At 33.6% G+C, this 12,450-nt stretch overlaps 1 protein-coding gene across 4 annotated transcripts in view; it reads right to left on the bottom strand.

Annotated features, from left to right (window-relative positions):
• Positions 1-12,450, bottom strand: part of UGGT2 (UDP-glucose glycoprotein glucosyltransferase 2) — a 209,007-nt gene that overhangs the window by 170,869 nt on the left and 25,688 nt on the right. For all 4 annotated transcript variants that reach the window (XM_078147263.1, XM_078147264.1, XM_078147265.1 and 1 more), the window contains exons 6-8: positions 8,109-8,209; positions 1,569-1,668; positions 426-486 (exon numbers count right to left, since the gene is read on the bottom strand). In XM_078147263.1, coding sequence (XP_078003389.1) covers positions 426-486; positions 1,569-1,668; positions 8,109-8,209 — 262 coding nt within the window. The remainder of the gene's footprint in view (positions 1-425; positions 487-1,568; positions 1,669-8,108; positions 8,210-12,450) is intronic.

Raw genomic sequence — 12,450 nt, forward strand, 5'->3', positions numbered from 1 at the left:
CTTTCTTAGGATACTAAAAGATTAAGTGACTTGTCCAGAATCATAAAACCAGTATGTGTCAGAGGTTAAGCTTGAAATCAAGTCATCTGGCTCCAAGGTTATATCTCTTTCCACTATGTTATGTTGCCTTTATATTACACAAGTATAAGATTTTTATTTTTATAAAAAGTATTTAGAAAGATATATGTGTATATGGCTAATTTATGAAATAATTACTCTCTCAATATATATGCATATATAAATGGCTAATTTATGAAATAGTTACTACCCCAAAAAAGAATTTTGAAATAAATTATTTTAATAAATATAGAATAGTAATAACCTCAGATAATTCCATTTTTGTGATAAACTAAGGACTACAGTTTTGGTTTGAAAATCTGAAATTTTAATAATAGAATCTAAATGTATGAAAAAAGTAGACAAACCTTTTGATTTTCCTCTATTTCCATTCGCATTTGTTGGTTTACAGTAATTCTGGTTAGTGATCTGCAAAATAAATACTGCTGTCACAGTACACATTATTATTCCTTGATAGTTTAAGGCTAGTTAACATTGAATATGAAGCAAAATTGGGGGAAGAAATTGGGAATTCTAACATCCTGATTACTATAATGTCATCTCTATTAAAATATGATGCTTTCTGGAATAAATGTAAGGTATAAGCCAATTCACTAAGTTTCACTGTTTTTTATCAGCCAAAGATTTTAATTATAGAAAGTCATTGGTAGAATAAAGACAATAGTAGATTAATAAAAGTCAAAGTGCACCAATTATAGACATTAAGTATTGTCAGAGTCCTGTCAATAATGAATAGTTGTTGCCCCAGAAATACTTGTGTGACAAAGCCATTTTTATTTTAATAGCTGTTCACATATAGCCAGTTTATATAATGTCACCAGATAATTCAAGGTCACAGAGGCCATTTTCTGCATAGGTGCAAGTGTGGAGATTCACTAAGGTATATAATAAAACAACAATACTAACTGCCAATACTGACTATATTTGAAGAGCGCAAAAGAATGAAATAGATTATATTTTAACAGACTGAAAAACAGTTGCTCCTCAGGGGAGAGTTATTTCTGAGTCAACTGTGTGTTTACAATCAAACTACTGACTCATCAGAAGTGAGAATAGAATTAGTAAAAAACAAGAAAGAAAAATAAAAATTGAATTTAAGTGGAAATAACTTAGCAAAAAACTATTTAAATAAGTAATTGATGATCAAAAATAGTAAACAGAAACATCAGAAACTGACTATAATAAAGTTTAACCTATGCGAAGTGATTTACACTGTGATTTGCAAAGTGATTACCACACACAAAAAAAAAGAGCCCAGAAAGTGGCTCGGTCATGAATCTGACTTATTTGCATGAAACTACTTTAAACACCACCAAGATATTATTTCTAAAGAAAACACCAATATTGAGAATGAAAAAAAAGCACAGTTGCACATGAGTTATTCATTCCTAGAACTGAGATCATCACAATGAATTACATCAGATTTTTTTTATGTGAAATAGCCTATACAAAAGGGCTCTAGTTATTCAAAACAAATAACTTTAGCATACCTGGCCTTCACTGGGAAATTTTGAGAAATATCTTTCATTAATTTTATGGCATTATAAACTGGAGCAGTCATAATTTGAGAAGCTGCTTGAAAACTAAGATCTGTAAGAAAAAAATGACAATGAATTAAACACTACTTAAGATTTTAAAGATATTACATGTTATTAAAAGTATTTTAGTTATATGTTTCTCATAAATCTAAACTTGGTGAAATTTATTAAAATTAGCATTTTAAAATGCTGCCACTTGGACCTCAAATAAGTTATACATTTTTGTGAGTGAATAATTAACTACAAATTATTTATTCCCTGTTTTCTGAATGTCCTCAGTGACGGCAAGTGGACAAATGATAGACGAATTGGAAGAAAATATATACGACAAAAATGATTTTTATTTATTACAGAAAATTAAACATTTGAAGGCAAAGCTTGATAAAGTGAATAAAATTTTTAAAAGAAAGTTAATAAAAGGTAAGCAGGACATTCAATTTTAGCTTAGAAAGGTAATGACAGTCAATCTATTTCAAGATGCTTCTCTAATTGTATATATGAAATGAAAACAAAATTGTGTTCCTATAGAATTCTATGAAATGCATGAAAGTGACAGTGACAAACTATAGTTTAAATCTATCTACTACAGTAATTGGCAATAACAGTTATTTTGCAATCATCAGAATGTGCTATAAAGATCTACTTCCATTAATCACTAGCTAATAATTTGACCACAAAATGTCACATAGTGTATTAGATCAAGAACTGGACTTGGAAGCAGAAAGTTATGCAATTATGGGGTCTCACTTTGACATTTAGTAGCTATCTGACCTTGGGCAAGTCATATAATCTCTCTGAAACTTAGACACTTCTTTAGAATTATAAGTCTATGGTGGGGTTTAGCTCTCTCTCTGTCAGTGGAGAGTTATCACACTAACAAAATCCCAGGTTATTGATATAATGGCATATACTTGTTTTATCATTTTAATGCAGGCAGAATCCTATATTAACAAATATCTTTATTTTACATAGTACTATATATTTAAATGTATAATTTGATACACCAAAGGACTTTTTTCAGGTTTCGTTGTGACAAAACCACTTTGTTAACTTTAAGGCACTATGCAAACCTGAGGAGTTATTTGTATTTTGTAGCAAAAGGCACTTTGGAGGTCAAAGATTAAAAGGAGTTTATTTTGGGGATCTGATGCTGTTCTATTAAAAAAAGTTCTAGCATTCAAACTTTAAACAAATTGCTTGAATATCTCTCCATAACAACTGAGTCACTATCATGTAACCAGGTCATCTCAGAGAAGGTAATTTAGGTGAACAATCCTCGTGGAGATGCAAACTGGCAATGGGCAACTGATAACTGTAGGTTCTATAGCCCCCAACTATTCAATATCCATGGCTACTAAAAAGGCCTTGATACTGTTAAATGATTCAACATCACAAATGAATAAAATTTCATTAATTAGAAATGATACATGTACATAGAAAAGAACATGTAGTACCATCTGATTTGCCATTGCCTCCCTAAGGGCAACTATAACAAACAAAAGGCACCAGAGATCCTATAGAATGACCGGGCTGCAGCTCTGGATGAATATGCCTTATTGAAAAGAAATAAGATTTGTAAAATGGGTAGAAAGAATAGAGCTTTACCTATGCAAAAGATGAACTCAAACAAGGAAATCCAGGAATGAGAGGGGTGGACTCTGAGAGTATCTGAATGAAGGTCAGTGGTGGGAGAAACAAAAGAGATTTTGTATTTAAGCCTATGACAGACCACCGGAAGAGGGAGAAGAAATGAAGGAGTTTAGAAAACAGATCACAAAATTAGCCCAGAGGCCTGATAGAGTATCAGTCGTTGATTGCAGTTATCTGGACATTTACTGGTACTGTCTCTTCTCCAAAAGCAGAGCAGCTAACAATGTAACTTCTTGACTTGCCTTAGTGATACTTTCATCTTGCAAAAAGGTGGAGGAACTAATGAGGGAGAGTTCTATTCTGGATATGATTCTTACTAAGTTGGAGGTATAAGGCTAGGGTGGAAATAATGAGAATTCTGGGATAAGAGTCTGCAATATAGGAGGAAAAATTTGGTCACAGTATTATATGCACTCTGGATTTGGGGAAAACATTTCTCCATAAGAATCAGGCTCAGAAGAAAGATAGATGAGATCCTACAAGCTCAAACTGTCCATAAGGAAAATCTTGGGAGAAACAGGATGTGCACAAGAATGAAATGCTGAAGACACAAAGGGAAACAATTCTAATGAGGAGAAAAAATGAGACCTGTCTGAAAAGACTAAAGTGGCACAAGGAACTCCCAATGTAGATTTTGAAAAGAAATGTACAGAACATGGAAGCATAAGCCAAGTAACAGAAAATGAATAGAAAGCATGGGACAGTATAAAAACAGTGTCAATAGAACTAGACTCAGAATGCACTGAGGGTAATGAGAGACTATAAAGATAACAAAAAGCATTGGTTGAGTTTTTAAGCTATACTAGAAAAAAAAGGATTAAAGAAAGAACAGGATCATGGTACCTGACAACAGAGAGAAGGTAGAGCTATTCAGTTCTTATGTTGTTTGCATGCTCTCTGTCAAAAAGAATGACTTTTGTCTTGGAAATTACAGGAAAAAAAATTACTACCAGAAAGCCTAATGGCACAGTGGATAGAGCTTTGGGTCTGGAGTCAGGAAGGCCCAAATTCAAATTCAGCTTTGGACACTAGCTGGCTGTCATTTAATTTCTGCTCACCTCAGTTCTATAAAATAGGGATAATAATTGCACCTACCTCACAGGGTTGTTGTGAGGATCAAATGAAATAATATTTGTAAAGTGCTTAGCACAGTGCCTGGCACATAGTAGGTGCTTAACAAATACCTGTTCCTTTCCATTCTTTTCCCTTAAAACCAAGATGAGAGAGCACTTGGTTTCCTCTAATGAATTCAGGTCACTTAGTCCAAATGAAACAAATTTTCAGTTACTGAAAGAAGTAATAGGTAGATGTGATTGCTAGGTCACTGCCTGTGATAATGGAATCATGGAAAAAGGTACTACAAGATTGGAGAAGGGCAAATGTTATTTCAATTTTCAAAAAAAAAGAAGGTAAGAAATCTAACTATAGGCCAGTAAACCCAACTTTGCTTCCTGGGGAAATTATAGAACAGATCATTAAAAAGATGACTGTTGAAGATCTAGAAGGAAACAGTAATCATAAAGAGCCTGAATGGTTTCATTAAGAACAAGTCATGCCAGATTAACTTCATTTCCTTTTTTGACAGAATTACTAAACTATTAAATGAGGGGAATACTTTAGATATACTATATTTATATTTTAGCAAAATCTTTGATGAAGAATCTCATTTATTCTTGTGGAGAAGACAGAAGATGGAGTAGACAATAATCTAATCAGATGGATTCAAAACTAGTTTGATGGCCAGACTCAAAGAATTCAGTGTCTTAAGGATGCATTAAAACAGGCACAGCTTCAAAGAATAGGGAGCTGACAGTTCTATTGTTTCTGGTCTTACACTATATCTGGAGTACTGTGTTCAATTCAGGTGACACAGTTTAAGAACAACAATCAGCTGGATAGTGTCTACAGGAGGACACCTACATTGATAAGCTTGGGAGTGTACAGAACATGGCACCCAGAACGGTGAAGGGTCTTGAGACTATGTCATACGATGATTAGTTGAAGGAACTAGGGTGTGTTAGCCCAGCGAAGCCTAAGGAGAGATATGAGAGGCATATTCAAGTATTTGAAGGGCTGTCATTTGGAAGAGGGATTAAAGTCATTCTGTTTGACCCTGAAGAGAGAACTATTGCAATGTAGGCTTGTCAGGAAAAACTTCTGAACAACTAGAACTGTCCAAAAGTGGAATGGGCTGCCTCAAGTGGTGATGAGTTCTTCCTCTTTGGAAGTCTACAAACATATGTTGTGTTTCCAACTGCTGGATATGTTAAAGTGGGGATTCCTCTTGCACATGGCTTAGACTACACACTTACTAAAATACTTCCCTTCTCTCAAATTCTTTGATAATGACACTCAGCCTTTTGTACTCTGGTTGCTGATTACCCTCCCTTCCTGGATTTTCTCTCCTCTTTGCAATTTTGTAACACAACTTAGCTGAAAAGTACCACCTTCCACAAGCATTTCTTGATTCTCCTCCCACAGCTCCCCAAAACTGCTAGTACAATCTTCCTCTCTAGTTACCTTGCATTTAAAGTAGGTTTTCCTTACATCTAAGTCCAAATATGCCTCATTACAACTTCCACCCGTTGTTCCTAGCTCTGCCATTTAGAACTAAAAACAAGACTCATCTCTCTTTCACGTTACAGACATTCAAAAATTTGAAGATGCCTAGTATTTCCCATCTCCTCTCCCCCCATATGCAAGTTAATCACCTCCAATTCACTTAAGTGGTCTTCATATAGGGTATCACCTTCTAGTTTATCAACATCTTTTCTATAATGGAGAATCCCAAAGTGAACATAATACCTCAGATATGGTTTGGCTAGGGTAGATCTATAACCTAGCAGTCCTTAATATTACATCTCTTTTAAATTAGCCTAAGATTGCATTTGCCTTTGGAGGGGGGGGGGCTACCATACTATGCCACTTATATTGAGCTTGCAGTTCACTAAAATCTCCACATCTTTTTCAGATGAACTGCTCTCTAGCCATACCTCCCCCAATTGTATTTGTGAAGATATGCTGCAGGCATTAATGTGGCTTAAAATCTGAAATGAATTCAAAGTGGTAGAGGGTAGATTTTATATTCAAATTCAATAGGTTCGGTGCCATCAACTCAATTTTTATTATACTATACCGATGTGATTTCCTAAATATTCAATATAAGAACATTCAAATTTGACCACATCATCACTATTTTCTAAATATCTGCCATATAAGTTTTCCAATAGTGTTATCCTTAAGGACAAAAGATTTATGAAAAATTATTTTGAGCAATATCATATTAGGCATATTTTGTTATCACATTTGAAACCTTGTTTTAATGAGACAAATTTGAAAGCAACACTGCATTTATTCTACAAACTGATAAAATAACAATTTGATTTTTAAAGAATGATGTAGTAATACATTCCTTTTAAAGGCAATGCATTCCCATTGTTTGAACTTCACAATGCTGAGTAAAATTTTTCAATATATTTCAAGTTCACAAGCATCTATTCTCACCCTTAATATATGATGGAGGATGTGATATAAGTAACGGATTGTGTGTTAAGATGACACTTTCTCATGACCTACTCCAGTGCCACATTATTAGAAATAGTATAAGGGAAAGTCACAATTCTACTATGATTTATAATTCAATCCAAAAGACATTTTAGCAACAGAATATCTGCCTGCAGGTCATCAGTATGAAAGTTGCATAGAAATCAACTTTTTTCACATTTCTTCCCCAATTCTGTTCTACAAGAAAGTTTTTAATAGCCTGTCCTTTCATCTGATATTTCTATTAAAAATTTATCAGTGGGACATGTAGCAGTGTGATAAGATCAGAATTTATAAGAGAAGGAAAGCAAGATGTTGCTCTGATTTGTCCTGACCTCATGGTCAAGATATAATGTTATTTTCTTTTTTACTGGCATTAAAGATGTTTAGAAACACGATTTAAAACCGGTGAAATTATTAGATAAACTAACATTCACTTTGAAAAGAGTTAAAATTTTTAAACTACCTTTGCATAATTTTCATACTTACAAATAAATACAAACCATGTTGTTTATTATATGGATGGCCATAACAATCTAAATTCATGTATGAAATATGACATTAATTGTAACTAGGACCATGAAACATGTAAATATTCATATTATATACAAAATAATTGCAGTTTCATCAACTTCAGAAATTCTTTAAATGAGAATTGCTTACACCATAAAGATTACAACTGTCTATGATTTATTAGGTGAGTTCTCAGAGGTTACTTAAGGCATAAAAAGATTAAATGACTTGCCCAGGGTCACATAGGTCCTAAGTCCAGGGGAATATTTGAACACCGGTCTTCCTAAGTCTTGTAATAACAAATAAAAACAACATTAACGTAATGTTACAGTTTTCAAAGTACCTTCGCACATGAGACCCAGGGCAATCAATAGAGTGGAAAGGGGATTAGACTTGGACTTAGAGGACTTAGGTTAAATCAACTCTTCTACTTCTCTGCAAGTTAGCTAAATATTTGGGTTCAGTCTCATATAAAAAAATGAGGATCTGAACTAGATCTTGAAGGTCTCTTCTTTTTCTAAATCTGTCATTCCACATTATCTCATTTGAGCATCATGACAACTCTGTAAATATAGATTGGATGGGTATAATTTTGTCCTTTTTGAAGATGAGGAAATGGATTCAGGTTTTAAAATAACTAGTCCAAAATCATGTAAATATTAAGGGTAGAACTAGAACTAGTATCTAGGTCTCCTGGGTCTTGGTTCAGTGCTTTTTCCACTGCACCTGCAACAAACCAGTGGGTCTATTATCAAATGTATTTATAGTTAAGTCTACATACTATACCTTGTAGCTCCCAGACTTTCAAAGGTACCATTTCTTTACCACTTTCGATAAGATGTTTTCGGAACTCTTTCAGATTATCTCTAAGATCTGGATATAATTCTCTGGATTAAAACATTAATATTAACTATTGTCAACTACCACTTATAAAAATGTTTTGGTATTACTATACATTTGACAGTTAATATTGTTCACATAAAATTAACTAAATATCTTCTAATTCTGAAAGTTCTATATTAGCTACATTAATTTGCCAATGAATTAGTATTATTTTCTTTTTACTTATGATTAATGATATTTTTACCTTACAGTTCACATATCTAAAGTATAACTGGATATTCCACAATTCTATGTGCTATGGTTCTAAATGAAAAATATATTTTACTATGCATATGACTAAGTTATAATATTTCTACCATTATTCTTTCCAAATCTGTAGAGCACAATGACATCTGAGAAACAAATGAACAGATGGAATATTTTTAAGTAATTTATTTAGCAATAAGTTCAATTTATCAACTAACATATATGATCAACATTCCTATGAAAAAATAAGATTTTTAAAAAACTAAAATAAAGAGTGAATATATAATCAATTAATCAAGTATTTATTAAATGCCTACTATGTACCAGGCTTTGTGCAAGGCACTGAGGATACAAGCATAAGTAATGAAACAATCCCTAACCATAATGAGCTTACATTCTAAAGAAGGTAATGAGTGTGTATACACACATACATACATACATATATATTTAAAATACATACACATCATAGACTTATACATATATACACAAAGCGGTTAAATACAAGGTGGTCTGGGAGGCAAAGCTCTAACAGCTGGAGCAATCAGAAAGGCTTCACATTTATGATGATGCCTGTGTTGTATCTTAAAGGGAAGAGATAAACTGTTTGAGAAGCGGGTAATGAGGAAATACATTCTAGGAATGGAGGATGACCAGTGAAAAGGTACAGATATGGGAGATGGAATGTAATGTGAAAAAACAGAGAGAAAACAAAATTAACTAGATCATAGAACATGGGAGGGGAAGCAACGTCCAATGAAGTTGAAAAGACAGATAGGAACCATATTGAAAAGCTAAATGGATGGGTTTATTCCAGAGGAAAATACTAGAGCTGATTAAATGAGTGACATGATCACATCTGTGCTTGTGGAAAATTACTTTGGTAGCCTGTCTTACCTGTGTAACATATGGTAGGGAGAGACTTGAGGTAGGGAGACTAAGTAGGAGACTATTTGCAATAATTCTAGGCCAAAGATGATAAGGGACTGAAATACAGTAGTAGCTGTGTGGATGGAAAGAAGGGGTAGGATGTGAGAGATGTTGTGAAGGTAGAAATGGCAAGATTTGGAAGCTGATTGGATGTGTAGGATGAGGGAAAATAAGAAGTTCAGGATAATGCTCAGATTATGAACCTGAGATACTGGAAAGGTAATAGTGCTATTGACAGAAATGGTGAAGTTTGGAAGAGGGGGAAAGATAATGAGTTCAGTATTAGATATGTTGACTTTTATGATGTCTCCAGTTTGAAATGCCCAATAGGCAACTGGTGATGCAGAACTGGACCATGGGGGAGAAACTGTGGCAGGATTGGTAGACCTAGGAGTTATCTACAGGGATGATAGTTAAATTCATGGAAGTTGATGAAATAACTGAGGGAAGGTAGGACCTCAGGGAATATCTACAGTTAAGGGATAGGATATGAATGAGTCAATAAAGGTAACTGAGAAGATGCAATCAAACAAGCAGGAGGCTGACCAGGAAAAAATAGTGGCATAAAAACCCAGAGAGAAAAAAGTGTCCAAGAGGAGAAGATGGCTAATGGTACAAAACACAATAGATGAATCAACAAATATATTAGGATGAAGAAAGGCCATCACATTTGGTAATCAAGTGATCACTGGTAAATTTGGAGAGAATATTTTTAGTTGATTGGATGAAGTTAAAAGGAAGATTATAGAGGGTTGAAGAGTGAGAGGAAAGAGGAGGTCAGATTTTTAAGGAGTTTGAGAAAGGAAAGAGGGAACATTTTTTTGAGTTCAAATGGCTTTTAGGTTGAGATCAGAAAGGGAGAAAAGAGGGATAAAGAAATTGGGTATCTAAGTGGAAAAAGATTACATTTAGGTAGGGTGAGGAATAGGAAGAGGTGGAATGATGGCTAATGGTCAGATAAGGAAATGTCAGTGTTTTTAATTAGGGAAGTAGGACATTTGTAGGTAATGGGGAGATCTAGTGTGTGACCATCCCTTACGTGTGGCTGAGATGAAGTGAAGGAGAAAGTCACAGGACTTTTGATAGGCTGGGAAATGCAAGATTAGGGCATTTGAAGGATCATCTATGTGAATATTAAAGTTTCCTAGTAGGACAAGATGGTGAGCTTGGTGCTACACTCCTTAAAAAAGAAGGCATAATGACAGAGGGGTAGTTTTTATATGGTTATCATAGTACACTCGCACAACATACACAAAAACACACACAAACTTCAGTGACGAAGTTAACTGGACTATATTAACTATCTTAGATTTTAACCATAATTTCTGGCACAATTTTGAAACTAAACTCTCTTAAATATGGCTTTTCTTGATAGGTGAGTTGTCTGTCTGGATATAAAGGCAAGCCATGGATCACCATAAAATATTTTCCCCCAATGTTTTCAGTTGTTAAATGATTAAATTTAGAAGCCTTACAAATTTTAAAATACGCAATCACACCATTACCACAGTTTTACAAGTCAGTTCTTTGCCACTCCAATTAATCAGTTAATTCAGAAGAATAAAAATATCTTTATTTTTATTACAGTATAAGCACTTTTTACTTTTTATACCTACAATAACAGTGTAGTATAGTTGATAGTGGACCTATGGTGTTAAGACATATCTAAGTTCAACTCTAGTCTCTGACACAGACAAGTTATAAGGCTTGTCAGAGATTATGCTTTGCTAGCATAGCCTTTGAGAATTCAGAGTCATCTCCATGCCACAATAAAACACCAGAATAGAACTTTAATGATCTATGGATTTAAGACTGAAAGGAACCCCAGAAGTTACTTAGTGTAACTCCTCCTTCATTATATAGATGAGGAAACTGAAGCCCAGGGATATGAAGTGACGTTTCCAAGATCACAGGTAACAAGCATTCACTGACTCCAAAGCCAGTGCTTTTGCCACTGTATAAAAGTTTTTACAAGTTTTGTTTTTCAAAATTTACCATTTTAAAACCTAAAATATTCAATTTTTTGTAAAGATGTCATGTTTTTAAAAAAATGTTTCCTGCTTTTCTCTTCCTTCCCTTCCCTATATTTTCCAAATCTATAACTTCATTTTTAGCTTTTTGTTTGATTTACCAAATGCTGGGGGAAAAGTGTTAAGATCTTTCACTATTATTTTTAAGCCTTTTTACAATTCAGTTATTATTTCCTAATAAATTTTTCTGTTATGCTACTAGCTACCACAATCGATATACTTTTTTAGCATTGCCAATGATACTCTTAAACATGGTATAATTTACTTTTTTTTAAGCCTATTAACATTCAGCTTTGTTAGGTATCATCACTTCATCACTGCAATTCTTTTAAAAAAAGAATTTTTTCTTTTTTAAAAAAAATTTTGTGATTAATAGGCTTTTATTTTTCACACCCTTCTACTTACCTGAAATCCTCTAAACAATAAAAGGAAAAGAACGCATGCATAACAAATACACATAGCAGGACAATTTACAGATTGGCTATATACAAAAATGTATATCTCATTCTGCATTTTAAGTTCATCACCTTTCTGATAGGAAATGGGTAACAGCCTTTGGAATTATGATTTGTCATTGCAGTGATCAAGGTTCTAAAATCTTTCAAAGTTATTTTTCTTTATAGTGTTATTATTGTATAAATTGCTTTCCTAGTTCAGCTCACTTCATTTTTGTACTGGTTCATAAAGGTCTTTGAAGTTTCTTCTGAAGCTGTCCATTTTGTCAATTTTAAAGGCACAATAATATTCTATTAGATTAATATCCCATCATGTATTTAGCCATTCCTCAATAGGTGGGCACCTCCTTAGTTTCCAGTTTTTTGCTACTACAAAATTTGCTGCTTTAGATATTTTTGAATGTATGAATCTTTTTCTTTGTTCTTTGATCTCTTTGGAACATACAATAGTGTTATACTGGTGCTGTATATGAAATTGCTTTGCAAAATGGCTAGCCCAATTCACAGATCCACCAACAGTACATTAGTGTGTCTGTTTTCCCATCAACTTCTGTCACTATCCTGTGTTGGTACTTCAGCAATGTGATGAGTGAGAAACGGAAACTAAAGGTTATTTTAATTTACATT

Source organism: Phascolarctos cinereus, unplaced genomic scaffold, assembly GCF_003287225.1.
Source record: "Phascolarctos cinereus isolate Bilbo 61053 unplaced genomic scaffold, phaCin_HiC Scaffold_7;HRSCAF=346, whole genome shotgun sequence".
NCBI lineage: Eukaryota > Metazoa > Chordata > Mammalia > Diprotodontia > Phascolarctidae > Phascolarctos > Phascolarctos cinereus.